The sequence below is a fragment of the Rhinatrema bivittatum genome, chromosome 3 (assembly GCF_901001135.1).
Source record: "Rhinatrema bivittatum chromosome 3, aRhiBiv1.1, whole genome shotgun sequence".
Taxonomy (NCBI): Eukaryota; Metazoa; Chordata; class Amphibia; order Gymnophiona; family Rhinatrematidae; genus Rhinatrema; species Rhinatrema bivittatum.
The window spans coordinates 498,590,664-498,608,553 of record NC_042617.1 but is presented as its reverse complement, the minus strand read 5'-3'; the positions used below and the strand labels follow the sequence as shown (position 1 = coordinate 498,608,553).

The window sequence follows — 17,890 nt, the reverse complement described above, 5'->3', positions numbered from 1 at the left end:
TCGTGAGCCGGCACACTAAAACCCCCTAAAACACACCCCCGACCCTTTAAATTAAATCCCCCACCCTCCCAAACCCCCCCCCAATGACTTAAATAACCTGCGGGTCCAGCGGCGGTCCGGAACGGCAGCGGTCCGGAACGGGCTCCTGCTACTGAATCTTGTTGTCTTCAGCCGGCGCCATTTTCCAAAATGGCGCCGAAAAATGGCGGTGGCCATAGACGAACACGATTGGACGGCAGGAGGTCCTTCCGGACCCCCGCTGGACTTTTGGCAAGTCTTGTGGGGGTCAGGAGGCCCCCCCCAAGCTGGCCAAATGTTCCTGGAGGTCCAGCGGGGGTCAGGGAGCGATTTCCCGCCGCGAATCGTTTTCGTACGGAAAATGGCGCCGGCAGGAGATCGACTGCAGGAGGTCGTTCAGCGAGGGTTCCGGCGCCTCGCTGAACAACCTCCTGCAGTCGATCTCCTGCCGGCGCCATTTTCCGTACGAAAACGATTCACGGCGGGAAATCGCTCCCTGACCCCCGCTGGACCTCCAGGAACTTTTGGCCAGCTTGGGGGGGGCCTCCTGACCCCCACAAGACTTGCCAAAAGTCCAGCGGGGGTCCGGAAAGACCTCCTGCCGTCCAATCGTGTTCGTCTATGGCCGCCGCCATTTTTCGGCGCCATTTTGGAAAATGGCGCCGGCTGAAGACAACAAGATTCAGTAGCAGGAGCCCGTTCCGGACCGCTGCCGTTCCGGACCGCCGCTGGACCCGCAGGTTATTTAAGTCATTTGGGGGGGGGTTCGGGAGGGTGGGGGATTTAATTTAAAGGGTCGGGGGTGGGTTTTAGGGGGTTTTAATGTGCCAGTTTTGCGATTTTACGTTTTTTCGATTTTTCACGATTTTTCACGATTTTTCACGATTTTTCACAATATTTTACCCCCCCAAACGGCAACAATACGATTCCCTCCCCCTCCCAGCCGAAATCGATCGTTAAGACGATCGAGGACACGATTCACATCCCTACTGATCAGTGCTCTGCCATGAATAGGATATGTGGTCTGCTGCCCTTGCCTGCTTTTCATACTTTTTTTAAATTGTCAGTCTTGCCAGTCTTGTAAATAGCTGGAGAATATTGAGAGAGTAGTTTTCAATAAGGCTCATAGTGGTAAAGTCCACATTGAACGTTTGTACATACCTTTAGCCAGTTATCAAAGAGAAACTACTTGTATATGCAGGTACCAAAGTACCCATGACGTTTTTCCCTACTATTTGTATAGTTGAGGATCCAGGGGAGTGTGTGTATAACTGAAAATTCAATTATATGCATGTACTCCCCTGATCCAAATATGTTCTCAGAAATGCCTACTTGAATAGCAGTTAAATATAACCACTCTGCCCAGAGCAAATTCAATTCCTAGGAATCTAAGCATCTAACTAACTCCATAGTTAGGCACATAAATCCCATTGAAAATTTTCTTAAATAATTTTCACTTTGAATGAAAGTCCAAATTAGAATGATTTAAGTGGTTTAAATGACTGTTATTTATTTCTGATTTAGAAACAAAGATTGAAAAAGTTCATATAAAACAAAGAGGAAGAAACAAGAACATTCAGAAACAAAGAAAGAGTTGCCCTTCACTTCCTTATTCAGGCTATCCATCCTGTATCCTGGAAGAAAATGAGAACGACCTGACTCGCACAAAAGAAGGCAAGCTGTGCATATAAATACTGTAAAGGTCTTGTAAGTGGTCAAGAATCAGATTTAACTTCAGGGCAAAAAATTGCATGAGTTCCGCAAATCAGTTTGCATAGTTCTGAAATAGCACATATTTTGTCCTAGAATTTAATTTCCTTCTACCTGTGCCAGGAAAAATCTCCACAAATTGAAATCATTCAAAAAACTTGTGTAAGAACATTCTGGAATGTTTTTCCAATTTTATATTTTAGAGGTTGATAATGAATGGACTGGTAAATGTGAAAGTTACTCAGGTAAAGTTACCCAGATAACTTTGCCTTGATATTCAGTGGGACATAAACAAGGGGGGGGGGGGGGTAGATTTTGCATAGACTCGGTGGTGCGCGCAAGCCCCGGGACGCGTGTATGTCCCGGGGCTTTTAAAAATTTGTGGTCCGGGGGCGGGGCAGTGGTCCGGGGCAGTCTTGAGTCCTTCAGCACAGCGGCTGTGCCAGAGGTTTGTGTGCTGGCAGCCGGCCGACGCGCACAAGTTACGCCTGCCAGAAGCAGGCATAACTCGGGGAAATAAGGTAGGGGGGATTTAGGTAGGGCTGAGAGGTGGGGAAGGGAGGGGAAGGGGAAGGGAGGGAAAGGTGGGGGGGGGAGGTAAAAAAAGTTCCCTCCAAGGCTGCTCCAATTTCGGTGCAGCCTTGGAGGGAACGGGGAAAGCCATCGGGGGGTCCCCTTGGGCTTGGCACATGCAAGGTTATAAAATCAGGCATACATTTGTGCATGCCGGGTAGTGCACACAAATGTACCCCACGCGCGTAGGATTTAAAATTGGCCCTGGGGTGTGCAGGGATAAAAAATATGTTTTTGTTTTTTGTTTCATTTTTAGAAGTTTTTCCTAAGAATTTCAATTCATAGAATTTATTTTATTTATTTATTTAAAACTTTTTATATACTGTCTTAGCAAAAATTTGAACAAAATGGTTTACAACATTATCAAAAATAATAAAAGTAACTTTCAAGAAAGAAAGTAAATAAAAACAAAAGTAAAAAATAGAAAATAGAAAATAGTAATAAAGTTCGAATAAAATTACATTGGTAACATATCAATATCAATATAACTAATGTCTATAAAATAAAATAAAATAAAAGTAACATGTGAAAAAAATAAATCAAACAACCCCCCCAAAAAAACTAACACACACAAAAAAACAGGGCCTCCCAAGGCCTTCTGACCTCACCATCCCTCCCACCCAGAAAACTTCCGAGGCCAGGATCCTCCCGGCCCCCACTTATCTGGTCTGGTGTGGATCTGCCTGTGAGGCATAGGCCCAGGCTGAGGACACAGTAGATTGCCATGACCTCAGCCTCAGCTCACGCAAGGCTGATGCCTCAGCTGGAGCCCAGACCAAGTCCTATTGCCAAAGCCTGGACTGTAAGCTGGGTCTCTTAGCTGGGGCCTTGACCTGTAAACCAGCCTAGATCCTCTGATTTGTTTCATTCAGGGGCTTTTAATTTGTTTCAGGGCCCTCTGAATGAAATGAATTGCCCTTATTTATTGTCTTTTGCACATTCATTTAAAATGAATTCACATCCCTAACATAAACCAGATAACCACTGAAAATACCCAGATAAAATTATACAGTATGTAGTCCATATTAACTGTCTGGATAGCAAAGTTAGTCCAAGAAAACAAAGAGGTAGTTGATCTATAATAGCTGTCAGGTAAACACAAGAATAGATGCCTTTGTCTTTTCCAAATGTTTATTAGAGTAGAGACGTATATGTAAAAATGCCCGACTCAGGCCGAGTTTCGCAGCTCAACAGCTGCTGCCTCAGGGGCTTAAGCAATCCAAAGTCTTGAGTTAAGTTTAGGAATGTCATCAAGCAACAAATAACTGCATTTCAACTTGTAATCCGCCATTCAGAAGTCAGGTCAGGAGTCCCCCCCAAGACTAGCCAAAAGTCCCTGGTGGTCCAGCGGGGGTCCTGGAGCGATCTCCTGTACTCAGGCAGTCGGCTGCCAGTATTCAAAATGGCGCCGATAGCCTTTGCCCTTACTATGTCACAGGGGCTACCAGTGCCATTGGTCGGCCCCTGTCACATGGTAAAAGCAGAAGATGGCGCCGGCCGTCCATTGCTCCTACCATGTGACAGGGGACGACCAATGGCACCGGTGGCCCCTGTGACATAGTAAGGGCAAAGGCTATCGGCATCATTTTGAATACCATCAGCCGACAGCTTGAGTGCAGGAGATCACTCCAGGATCCCTGCTGGACCACCAGGGACTTTTGGAAAGCCTTGGGGGGGGGGGGGGGGTCAGGAGAGTAGGGGTTTATTCATTAGTGATACATTGTATTCGTGGGGGTTCGCCATACGTTTTATAACCCTCACGAATACAACAAATATAGCATATATTTTGTGAATTACCAAAATGTTGCAAATGAATGCACACCCCTATAAATCAATGTACACCTCGTAAAATCACATGCGACGCGCTGACGCCACGCGCGACACACTGATGCAACATGCGATGCGATAACATATCGCACTTCACGAAAATTGCCTCTGTGAAGCGGTGCATGCCCATTTTTTTATTGCGGGCACTATTTCTGCTAGCTGTAAGCTGAATAACCCATAATATCATCATTTATCTGTCTGAGTACCTGATTCACTAAGGACTTTTCCAATAGACACACAATGGAAGAAAAGCTTTAGGGCCTGATTTTGAAAAGCATTTACTCGAGTAAAACTGGATTTTACTAAAGTAAATTCACTTTACTCAAGTAAGTGGGCTTTTGAAAATGTCTAGAAAATATGCAATTGAATTGTCCTTAGGATTTAATCGCGTAAGTGCACTTTATGCGAGTAAATGGCTTTTGAAAATTGCTACAATAGTATGTTACATTTATGCATAGAACTCCTTTTGAAAATTACCTCGAAAATGAGTCTGGCTCTATATTAATTGGATAAGTGGCTCTGCCTCAGAATGCCCCCATTCTGCCCCTCATTTAACTGGCTAACTTTTTAGCAATGTAAAAATTTAAACAGTTAAGTGGTAACTGCATACCACATAAGATATTCATATAGAAACATAGAAGCATAGAAATGACGGTAGCAAATAATCAAATGATCCATCCAGTCTACCCAGCAAGCTTATGCTAGTATGCCCTTTAAGTAATCCCCATGCTTATTAGAGATGTGCATTTGTTTATCATGAATTAGGCAATTTCAATGAAATTACCTAATTTGTCGTGGGTCAGGGGCCCTGAACCCCAAAACGGATTTTCCCAGAACTACGAGGAAAATTTGTTTTTCGGGTTTGTACGGGGGGAGGGGCACATTTTATTTTTTTAAATAAAAAACCACCCCAAGCATTAAAATTTAGTATAATACAACCCCCCCCCCCCACCATCCCGATCCCTATCCCTCCCCAAGACTTACTAACATCCCTGGTGGCCCAGCGGGGTCCCGTGAGCAATTTCTCCCTCTGTGCCATCGGGCTGTCCGGCCTGCCTCGCATCAAAATGGTGCTGATAGCATTTGACCTACTATGTCACAGGAGCTACCAGTGCCATTTGTCAGCCCCTGTCACATGGTAGGAGCAATGGATGGCCGGCACCATCTTGTGCTCCTACCATGTGACAGGGGCTGACCAATGGCACCGGTAGCCCCTGTGACATGGTAAGGGCAAAGGCTATCAGCGCCATTTTAATTACTGGCAGCCTACGGCCCGAGAGCAGGAGATCACTCCCGGACACCCGCTGGACCACCAGGGACTTTTGGCAAGTCTTGGGGGACCATCCATTGCTCCTACCTTGTGACAGGGGCTGACCAATGGCACCGGTAACCCCTGTGACATAGTAGGTCAAAGGCTATCGGCACCATTTTGATGCGAGGCAAGCCCGATGGCAATGAGGGAGAAATCGCTCGCGGGACCCCGCTGGACCACCAGGGATGTTAGTAAGTCTTGAGGGGGGGAGGTTGTATTTAATGTATTATAGTAAATTTTAATATGGGTTTTTTTGAGCTTCGTTTTCCCGCGTCGTTTTTTGGGCCGTTTCATTTTTCCCCGCTTAGTTTTTTGTTCGTTTTTCCCAAAAACTAACCGAGGAAAAACAAACTTTACCCCGAAGCGTCCGACTCAAAAAACGACACGGTACAAAAAAAACGAAGCTCATCTCTGATGCTTATCAGTTTTCCGGACCTTAAAAGTCAGCTCGTTGGTTGCTGTTTGAATCAATTTTCATTTTACCCTGGCCATGGAAGCAGAGAGCAATGAAGGAGTCACATTGAAAGTGTCAGGCTTATTTCTTAAGGATAGTAATTGCCACACCAGCAAATCACGCCCATGCACTCTTTTCTTCATTTTTATCAATTTAGACGGCTATGTCTGAACTTAGCCTTCTAAATGGTGCTTAATACCAGGCCCAAAGAGACTTATTAATCTTTTCCCATAGACACAAAATGGGAGAAAAGCTGTAATGAATCAATCCCAAAATGGGAAAAACCCTTTGGTACACCTAGCTGTTAGTAAATAAGATATAGTAAAAAAAAATGTACAATATTAAGTTGTCTTAGTTAAAAGAAACTGTAATATAGTGAGGAAATTTCCCTAGTTAACTTTTCAGTCTCAAAGAATCTTTTTCCAGTATCCCTGAATTATTTCTAATTCCAGTAATCCCAATCAGCTGTGTCATTGTAAATTTGACATATAGGCTTCTGTTTCTCCAAAAATCATTAAGTACCTTTAGCATACGCCACAGAGCTGCCTTTAATTCATTTGCCTCTTAAAAAGCACCAGCCTAAATCGCATTCTATTGCTAACAGGTAGATTAAGGGAAACCTCTCAGCTAAATTAAATTAGCTATTATAAATCCTGTTTAGTAGACTTAAATTAGCTGTGTTAAGCAGAATAGGTATTGTTCTTAATTTTTCTTGTATTATATTTTTTGTCAAAATTAAAAATAGAAGCAGGAGCATTATAAAAACTAAGAGCTTAAATATTTTAAAGAAAACATGCCATTGGAATGTTTACTTTAGATGCATCAATATAGAATAAAGAAAATTCAGACACTGGTTTTGTGAAATGATGGAAGTGATTAACAGCATAAGAACATAAGAAATTGCCATACTGGGTCAGACCAAGGGACCATCAAGCCCAGCATCCTGTTTCCAACAATAGCCAATCCAGGCTACAAGCACCTGACAAGTACCCAAACACTAAGTAGATCCCATGCTACTGATGCCAGTAATAGCAGTGGCTATTCTCTAAAACAGTGGTTCTCACAGTACTGTTGCCAGTAATAGCAGTGGCTATTCTCTAATAGGGATGTGAATCGTGTCCTCGATCGTCTTAACGATCGATTTCGGCTGGGAGGGAATCGTATTGTTGCCATTTGGGGGGGTAAAATATCGTGAAAAATCGTGAAAAATCGTGAAAAATCAAAAAAACGTAAAATCGCAAAACCGGCACATTAAAACCCCCTAAAACCCACCCCCGACCCTTTAAATTAAATCCCCCACCCTCCCGAACCCCCCCCCCCAAATGACTTAAATAACCTGCGGGTCCAGCGGCGGTCCGGAACGGCAGCGGTCTGGAACGGGCTCCTGCTACTGAATCTTGTTGTCTTCAGCCGGCGCCGTTTTCCAAAATGGCGCCGAAAAATGGCGGCGGCCATAGACGAACACGATTGGACGGCAGGAGGTCCTTCCGGACCCCCGCTGGACTTTTGGCAAGTCTTGTGGGGGTCAGGAGGCCCCCCCCAAGCTGGCCAAAAGTTCCTGGAGGTCCAGCGGGGGTCAGGGAGCGATTTCCCGCCGCGAATCGTTTTCGTACGGAAAATGGCGCCGGCAGGAGATCGACTGCAGGAGGTCGTTCAGCGAGGCGCCGGAACCCTCGCTGAACGACCTCCTGCAGTCGATCTCCTGCCGGCGCCATTTTCCGTACGAAAACGATTCGCGGCGGGAAATCGCTCCCTGACCCCCGCTGGACCTCCAGGAACTTTTGGCCAGCTTGGGGGGGGCCTCCTGACCCCCACAAGACTTGCCAAAAGTCCAGCGGGGGTCCGGAAGGACCTCCTGCCGTCCAATCATGTTCGTCTATGGCTGCCGCCATTTTTCGGCGCCATTTTGGAAAATGGCGCCGGCTGAAGACAACAAGATTCAGTAGCAGGAGCCCGTTCCGGACCGCTGCCGTTCCGGACCGCCGCTGGACCCGCAGGTTATTTAAGTCATTGGGGGGGGGTTCGGGAGGGTGGGGGATTTAATTTAAAGGGTCGGGGGTGGGTTTTAGGGGTTTTAGTGTGCCGGCTCACGATTCTAACGATTTATAACGATAAATCGTTAGAATCTCTATTGTATTGTGTTCCATAACGGTTTAAGACAATATTAAAATTATCGGACGATAATTTTAATCGTCCTAAAACGATTCACATCCCTATTCTCTAAAACAGTGTGTCGCCAAGAACACGCAGGTATGTTGCCACACTTCCCGTTCCCCCGCTGACCCAGCTGCTCTCCCTCCTGAGCAAAATAGGTCCTCCGCCCAGGCTTAAAATGCTGATAGCCTGGGCGGAACTCAGCAGGACAGCTGGCGTCAGCGGCACCAGCATGCTCTCTTCTTCCCGCCCCCCCATGCCATGGCCCGGAAGCAGAAGTAGTGAGCAGCGGGTGCATGCACAGGAAGAAGAGACCATGCTAGTGCAGGCAGCGTTGGTCCGAAGAAAAGAAGAGAGGCGCAGCCTGAGGAATGAGCTGTGCGGCTCGGAGAAAAACAAAGAACGTCGTCAACCCCCACGGCCGATGGGACTCCTTTCTCCGCGAGAGCCGAAAATGAAGTAGGTTGCTGCTGCCTTTAGGGTTAGAAGTGGAGGAGGCTGCTGCTGCTGCTAGTTCGGGGGAGGTGGGGAGAGTGAGTGAATGAGCAAGCATATGTGTTTTGAGATCCTGTGTGTGTGAGTGAGAAAGCATGTATGTGAATGATTGAGAGCCTATAATTGTGAAAGAGAGTATGTGTGTGATTGAGAGCTGGTTTAGGTGAGGGAGCATGTGAGTATGTGATTGAGATCCTGTGTGTAAATGAGAGAAAGAGAGAGAGCATGTGTGTCTGTGTGTGACTGAGAGCTGGTTTAGGTGAGGGAGCATGTGAGTATGTGATTGAGATCCTGTGTGTAAATGAGAGAAAGAGAGAGAGCATGTGTGTCTGTGTGTGACTGAGAGCTGGTTTAGGTGAGGGAGCATGTGAGTATGTGATTGAGAGCCTGTTTGTAAATGAGAGAATATTGGATATTTCATTCATCTGCTGTTTTGAAATAATCTGTTCTTTTTGTTAGTATGGTTTTACTGCTACTGATTTTATATTTCTTGATTTGTTTTATAAGGATGGGTGACTTGTTGCGGTTTCCAATTCAGATTTTGTCTGCATGCTTCTAGTTATGCGTTTTGGTCTCTTTATTCTTTGTTAGGTGAGGGTCAGCACTTGTGATTCAGGAGAGGTTTTCTGCTTGCGTGTAGTTTCTGTGTAGGGCTCTATAGCAGCCTGACTTGGTCCATTTTCCTAATAGGAGATGTATTGGTGTCTTAAGGCCTGGTGTAATATTTTCAGTGATGCCTTTTCTTAGGTAAGGTGGTTAATGTTAAGTGCTGGAAATTGGTGCTGTTTTGGTGTGGGATGTTTACTGTTTATGCAATTTCTGTTCAAACAGAATATGTATCTTTTTCTTGTGTCATTCTTAACAATAAAAATAATACTGGACCTTTATTTTTTATTTCCGTCGTAAATTGTAATGAGCAGTGTGTCACACATGTGAGCGTGGTCTGTCAGGTTTGTCACGATGGGAAAAAGGTTGAGAACAACTGCTCTAAAACAACTTGATTAATAGCAGTTAATGGATTTCTCCTCCATGAACTTATCCAAACCTTTTTTAAACCCAGCTACACTAACTGCACTAATCACATCCTCTGGCAACAAATTCCAAAGCTTAATTATGCGTTGAGTGGAAAATAATTTTCTCCGATTAGTTTTAAATGTGCTACTTGCTAACTTCATGGAGTGCCCCCTAGTCCTTCTGTTGTCCAAAAGAGTAAATAACCGAGTCACATTTACCCGTTCTAGTCCTCTCATGATCTTAAAGACCTCTATCACATCCATCCTCAGCCATCTCTTCTCCAAGCTGAACAGCCCTAACCACTTTAGCCTTTCCTCATAGGGGAGCTGTCCCATCCCCTTTATCATTTTGGTCACCCTTCTCTGTACCTTCTCCATTGCAATTATTTAGCATCTTAGATATGTAAACCCTGGGTGGAAAAACCCAGATAATGAACCCAAAGGCACACAATAATAGTGCAGACCCTATTTGCAAAATGCTCCAAGGTGTTCAATATATCTGAGGCTCCAGGGCTCCCTGTTGGGGGCATGTTTTGCTTTAAGGCTCTTTTGCCTTCAATAATGATCTCCAATAATCTATAGCAGGAATAATCATTTTGAAAACTGAGTGATTTTTGAACTTTACTGTTAGTTGATAAGTTGTATGAAAAGATCTTTGTAGATTTTTCATGTTAAATCCAATTGATTCACAAGTTGAAATTAATAAATGTATGATCTTATTCTTACAGTAAAAGACTTTAGAATTTGTAATAGCCAATTCCTTAATGATTTAGGTCCTTTGCTTTTCCAATGAATCAGTTTGAAGAAAGTGTACACTTTCTCCCAATTTCCCAAATTTACTAGAAAATTCTTTCTACTGTATAATGGATAGAAATTTAGTCCCAGTTACTTAACAGAAGGAATGGTCCCAATTCTCATACCTTTCTGAGGTCTTCCAAGTACCAAGTTGGCACTCTCCTCCTAAGTGTAGCACGCCTGGGTCAGTAGGGAAAATACTCTTGTAGGGTATTTAAATAACTACTCTTTCTGTCAATAGATGTGAATCCATTCCTTGGCAGTGCCATTCTTCTTTCTAGGTGAAAGATAACTCGTCCTCAGAATAAACAAAATCTGAGTCCTGAGGCCCTAGGATTCTCAGTCAATAAAGATTCAGACACAACTCTTAATGAAAAAGAGGAACCAAATGAAAGAAAGGAAAGGTGGAAAGAAACATCCTTCTCCAGAAACAAAAGTCTGTAAAACTCTGGACCAAAAATAGGGTTACAACTCAAGGAGGCCAATATTCAGTGCCATAATCCGTATAAGTGGTGTGATATAACTATTCAGCTGTATTCAGTGGCTGCCTCTTAGCCAGATAAGTAGTGGGAGGAGAATGGGTGTCAAGGGAAGGAGCTAAATTAGCCAGATATGTTATCCTATTAACTTTAAGATAGTCATATATATTCATGAATATGGATATCTTTGTTTCCAATTTTTCTTATCCAGGTCTCTATGACAAAAATTTTCTGAGTTATTTCCCCCTCAAAACAAAGAAAACATTGGACTGCACATATAGGGCTTTCCGACAGCAGGGCAAAATTGGAAAAATTGAACTAAGAATCCATATCCTAAGATGGTGCCAGTGGTTTATAAAGGCTCAAGCATACACCATCTCTTTCTCCCACATGGGGGATCTCAAACAGCAAACTCTATTCACTAACAGGTCCATATTTGGTAGGCCATTTAGTGGACAAGCTTTTCCAACTGAAGTTAGCTGGATAACTTGTCCTGGATATTCAGTGGGATAAATGCCCTAATGAATATCCCTGATTAAAGCTATCTGGCTAATTTTACCCGGATAACTTTAAACCTAACCGGCAAGATTTTAAATATCCCTGGTTTAAAATTTATCTGAGTATAGTTAGTTGGATAACTTTAGACTTAACCAGCTGTATTCAAAAGAATATAGCCAGTTAACTGGTGCATCTAGGAAAAAAACCTTGCAGGCCTGTTGGCCCTATTGCATCCCCCCTCCTCCCTTTCACTCAAAATCCAAATGTTCAGCCCTATTGGGCTGAACCTGCAGCACTGCCAAACACCCTACATTTTAAAGTAAAATATAATCGCTGTTGCCAGTCTCAGGATTCTCCCCCTCCTCCTGGTGAATTGAAAAATAAAGATTGACTCCAGGGCCCGCCGACCTTCCCCCCATCCAAACCCAAATCCTCCAAGTACCTCAAAATTCTTCATTCTTCACCAGAATCGCAGTAGTGGCCTACCACGACCTGGGCCCTACACGTCTGGGGTTGCTAAGAATTTATGTTGGAAGCTTAGGCTTCTAGCCTAGCACTTATAAGGAGCCATGCTAGAAGCCTATGCTTCCAATGTAAGTTCTTAACAATTTCAGACATGCTAAGTCCAGGTCATGGTAGGCCACTATCGTGATCTGAGTGAAAAATGAAGAATCATGAGGTACCTGGAGGTCTGGGAGGGTATGGGTTTGGATGGAAGGAACATTGGGGGTCCTGGAACCAATAGTTATTTTTAAAATTCATTGGGGGTCCTGGAGCCAATAGTTATTTTTAAAATTTGCTGGCTATGCTATTCACCTTGAGCATATCATCTGACAACAAATTCCACAACTGACTGTATGTTGAGTGAAAAAGATATTTCTGTACTTTTTATGATTTGTTTTAAATCTGTTGGTTGTTAGTTTTATGGAATGCCTCCTTTTTAAAGCATTATTTGAAAGAGTAAATAACCATCCTTTTTTACCTGTTCCATCATACTCATGATTTTATAAATTTTTAGCCTTTCGATAGCATAGCCAATCCATCACCTTTATCATTTTGTTGCCTTTCTGTACACCTTTTCTAATTCTGCTATGTCTTTTTTTGAGATAGGATGACCAAATTTTCACACAATACTCAAGATGTGGTTGCACCATGGATCAACAGAGGCAATATGATATTGTCCATTTTATCCTCCATTCCTTTAGAATCATTCTAACATCTTATTTACTTTTTTTTGGGTGCCACTGTACACTGAGCTGGTGAATTCAGTGTATTATCCATGAGGACTTCATGTGTAGTGACTCCTAATATGGAACCCAGCATTGTGTACTTGTAGTTGGGATTATTTTCTATGTGCATCATTTTGCACTTTTCTACATTAAATTTCATTTGCCTTTGATATGACGAGTCTCCTAATCTCACAAGGACCTTCTGCAGGTCCTCACCATCTGTTGCCTTTTTAACAACTTTGAATAATTTCATGTCACCTGCAAATTTGATGACCTCACTCATTGTTCTCATTTCCAGATCATGTATGAATATATTAAATAGCACACATGTACAGCTACATGTGGTACTCCACCAATCTGTGCACTCAGTGCAAAGAGCTCCTGGCTCTAAGGGAACGAGTCCGATCTCTGGAGGCTAGAGTAGCAGACTTGGAGGAGCTGAGGCAGACAGAGAGGTACATTGATGAGACCTTCAGGGACATAGTAGCCAAGTCCCAAATCCAGTCTGGCAGCCCCAGTGCTGCCTTGGATCAGAAAGGTATCCCAGTAGGAGAACATCACCCTGGTGTAGCAGTGTTAGCGACCGGCTCCCTAAAGGGGAGGAGTTAGCAATCTGTTGTAGATCTACTCCCTCAGAGGGGAGGAGTTAGCAATCTGTTATGAATCTGGATGCTGGATACTCCCGTTGAAGGAGGAGTTAACAATCTGTTAGTGATTACCCTGCCAGGGAAAGCATAGTTAGCACTCTGTTACGGATCTTGCTAAGGAGTAGCAATCTGTTAGTGCTCTGCTCTTCCAGAGGGAAGGAGTAGCAACTGTTTTGCTTTGTTCCTGTAGAAAGATGAACCAGCAACCTGTATGATTCCCATGGAGAGATAGCTATCTGATATGGATCAGCTTCCGCAGAAAGAGGAGTAATGGTCTGATGTGGATTGGCTCCCACAGAGTGGTAGATGAATAATTCCACTCTATTAGTGTAGGAAGTAACACTTAGTAGAAATAGTGAATCCCTGGGCCGATGGCAGATGACAGCGCCCTCAAGTGGAGATCCCGAGAGGGACCACCGGCTAGGCTGGAGTATTGAGACAAACACAGATAGTTCTTTGTTAGACTAGAAGTAGAACCACCAGAGGTGGCAGTAGTGAGTTGATATGCCCAGCAGGGCCGAAGTCCCTCTAATACTGGAACCACGATCTCTGAGTTGCTGAGCTGTAAGGAGAGACTGTAGATAGTGAGTAGTAGAGATGTGAATCGTGTGATCGATCGTCTTAACGATCGATTTCGGCTGGGAGGGGGAGGGAATCGGATCGTCGCAGTTTGGGTTTTTTAAATATCGTGTAAATCGTGTAAATCGAAAACCGGCACACTAAAACATCCCTAAAACCCACCCCGACCCTTTAAAATAAATCCCCCACCCTTCCAAAATGCCTTAAATTACCTGGGGTCCAGTGGGGGGGGGGAGGGTAAGGGGGAGGGCGGGAAAACCGGCACACTAAAACAATCCTAAAACCCACCCCGACCCTTTAAAATAAATCCCCCACCCTCCCGAACCCCCCCAAAATGCCTTAAATTACCTGGGGTCCAGAGGAAGGGTCCCGGTGTGATCTTTTACTCTCGGACCGCCGTGCGTTGTAGAAATGGTGCCGGTGCTACCTTTGACCTGTCATATGACAGGTCAAAGGTAGCGCCGGCGCCATTTTGCTTTTTTGTCCCCCGACGTCAGGAGCATAGGAGATCGCTCCCGGACCCCCGCTGGACCCCCAGGGACTTTTGGCCAGCTTGGGGGGGCCTCCTGACCCCCACAAGACTTGCCAAAAGTCCAGCGGGGGTCCGGAACGATCTCCTACCGCGAATCGTTTTTCCGTACAGAAAAACGATTCGACTGCAGGAGGTCATTCCGGACCCCCAGGGACCCCCAGGGACTTTTGGCCAGCTTGGGGGGGCCTCCTGACCCCCACAAGACTTGCCAAAAGTCCAGCGGGGGTCCGGAACGACCTCCTGCAGTTGAATCGTGTTGCCGTACAGCCGGCGCCATTTTCCGTACGGAAAAACGATTTGCGGTAAGAGATCATTCCCGGACCCCCGCTGGACTTTTGTCAAGTCTTGTGGGGGTCAGGAGGCCCCCCCCAAGCTGGCCAAACGTCCCTGGGGGTCCAGCGGGGGTCCGGGAGCGATCTCCTATGCTCCTGACGTCGGGGGACAAAAAAACAAAATGGCGCCGGCGCTACCTTTGACCTGTCATATGACAGGTCAAAGGTAGCACCGGCACCATTTCTACAACGCACGGAGGTCCGAGAGTAAAAGATCACACCGGGACCCTTCCTCTGGACCCCAGGTAATTTAAGGCATTTTGGGGGGGTTCGGGAGGGTGGGGGATTTATTTTAAAGGGTCGGGTGGGCTTTAGGGTTGTTTTAGTGTGCCGGTTTTCCCGCCCTCCCCCTTCCCCTCCCCCTTCCCCCGATTTACGATTTTTTAACGATAAATCGGGGGAATTGTTATTGTATTGCTGCTCTAACGATTTTTGACGATTTAAAAGATATCGGACGATATTTTAAATCGTCAAAAAACGATTCACATCCCTAGTGAGTAGACAGGGTATGCTGGGCATAACCAGTGGTAGATGATACACTCACAATTGTAGATTTCTGTAGTGTCTTCTTTATGCAACAGAGAGTCTTCAGTATGCAGGAACAAGAGCCGCAGGCGAGTACTGGTCTCTATAGGCAGTCTGAAATAGAACTCATGAATAACTGTGAATGGGATGGCTTCTGGAATAGAAGAGAGGCTAGAAGAGATTTAGGAACGTAGGCCCTCGTACTGGTTCCTATCTGTTAATCTGTAATAGTAATCCATAAGATATAGTTATGCGATATCTTCTGAGGAAGAAGAGAGTATGAGAAAGGAATTAGGAACATTGGCCCTCATGGAGCGAGTACCGATTCCTATCTGCAATCTGCAATGGTAACTCACGATCTCCGTACCTGCGATAACATCTTAGACTGAAGGGAGCCTTAGGAACTAGGAACAATGGCCCTCGTGGAGCGAGTACTGGTTCCTGTCTGTAATAGGACTCACTGTATTCACGTGTGCGATCACCTCCAGGCAATAGGAGTCTTATGAGTCTTCGGGAACGTAGGCCCTCGAGGAGCGAGTACCGGAACCCGTCCAACAATCTGAAATCAAGAATAAAGAGAGCGGAGCCCCTGAGGAGCAGGTACTCCTGGAAGTTTGAAAAGGCCGAGCAGTGGAGAAGACTTTCCCTTGCTGATTCGGAACGTAATTGCAAGTAGCATGGACTGCCAAAGCAAGTCCCGTTGGAGTTCCTTGCTAACTCGCTTGTAGTTAGCAAACAAAGACCTTTTAAATTGAAAACGGATGGCGTCATTATGAGAGGATGCCCCCGAGGTTCACGCCCTTGCTGGTACAAAGTCTGGAGCGCGTGCGCGCCCTTACGTCATCAGGAACATGGCGGATCTGTAGCATCAAGCCAGTCCGGGAACATCGGGACCAAGAGGCAGGGAGAAGCCGCGGCTGCAGCTGTCCATCTGAGCCAAAGGGAGTCACCACAAAGTTAGAGAGGGTGGAGCAAGGACCTGCTCTCCAGGTGATGTATTGTCCTCTCACACTGAGGACAAGTCTCCCAGGGCTACTGCCCAGGAGGGATAGCCATCATAGTTGGTGATTCAATTATTAGAAATGTAGATAGCAGAGTGGCTGGTGGATGTGAGGATCGCCTGGTAACTTGCCTGCCTGGTGCGAAGGTGGCAGACCTCACGCATCACCTAGATAGGATTATAGACAGTGCTGGGGAGGAGCCAACTGTCGTGGTACATGTGGGCACCAATGACATACGAAAATGTGGGAGAGAGGTTCTCTAAGCAAAATTTAGGATTTTAGGTAGGAAGCTGAAATCCAGAACCTCCAGGATGGCATTCTCTTAAATTCTTCCTGTTCCACGTGCAGGTCCCTAGAGGCAGTCAGAGCTCCAGAGCTTTAATGCGAGGAAGAGATGATGGTGCAGGGAAGAGGGATTCAGTTTTGTAAGGAACTGGGAAAATGTTTGGGGAAGGGGAGAAGGAAGGGCTCCACCTTAACCAGAGTGGAACCAAGCTGCTGGCACTAACTTTCAAAAAGGAGATAGAACAGCTTTTAAACTAGAACAAGGGTGAAAGCCGACAGTCACTCAGCAGTGCATAGTTCAGAGAAATGTATCCTTGAAGGATACTAATAAAACAGGAGAGTTAGGGCACCCCAACAGAGTGGTTCCAATAAAAGCAAACGTAGTCTACGTGCCTATATGTAAAAAAATCACCGACGCACATGATTTCCGAATTATCCCTAACAACTGAAAAGCAGGTTGTTAATGCAAACAAAAAACACACTTTGAAATGTCTGTATGCCAATGCCAGAAGTCTAAGAAGTAAGATGGGAGAGTTATAGTGTATAGCAGCAAATGATGAGATTGACATAATTGGCATCACAGAGACTTGGTGGAAGGAGGATAACCAATGGGACAGGGCTATATCAGGGTACAAATTATATCGCAATGATAGGGAGGATCAACTTGGTGGGGGTGTGGCACTTTATGTCCTGGAGGGTATAGCGTCCAACAGGATAAAGATCATACAAGAGACTAAATGCTCAGTATAATCTATATGGGTAGAAATCTCATGTGTGTTGGGTAAGAGTATAGTAATAGAAGTATACTACCATCCACCTGGACAAAATGGTCAGACAGATGATGAAATGCTAAGAGAAATCAGGGAAGCTAACCAATTTGGCAATGCAATAATAATAGGAGATTTTAATTTCCCTAATATTGACTGGGTAAATGTAACATCAGGACTTGCTAGAGATATAAAGTTCCTGGATGTAATAAATGACTGCTTCATGGAACAATTGGTTCAGTAGCCAACAAGAGAGGGAGCTATTTTAGATTTAATTCTTAGTGGAATGCAGGATTTGGTGAGAAAGGTAACGGTGGTGGGGCCACTTGGCAACAGTGATTATAACATGATCAAATTTAAACTAATAACTGGAAGACGGACAATAAGTAAATCTGCAGCTCTAACACTAAACTTTCAAATGGGAAACTTTGATAAAATGAGGAAATAGAAAAAAAACTGAAAGGTGCAGCTGCAAAGGTTAAAAGTGTTCAACAGGCATGCACATTGTTTAAAAATACAATCCTAGAGGTGTAGTCCATATGTATTCCACACATTAAGAAAGGTGGAAGGAAGGCAAAACGATTACTGTCATGGTTAAAAGGTGAGGTGAAAGAGGCTATTTTAGCCAAAAAAAATCTTTCACAAATTGGAAGAAGTATCCAGCT

General features: G+C 44.8%; 1 protein-coding gene across 3 annotated transcripts in view; it reads left to right on the top strand.

The window, feature by feature from the left end:
- The window catches only part of PKHD1 (PKHD1 ciliary IPT domain containing fibrocystin/polyductin), a 1,284,809-nt gene that overhangs the window by 1,252,743 nt on the left and 14,176 nt on the right, over window positions 1–17,890 (top strand). For all 3 annotated transcript variants that reach the window (XM_029596114.1, XM_029596113.1, XM_029596115.1), the window contains one exon: window positions 1,543–1,692. In XM_029596114.1, the coding sequence (XP_029451974.1) occupies window positions 1,543–1,692 (150 nt within the window). The remainder of the gene's footprint in view (window positions 1–1,542; window positions 1,693–17,890) is intronic.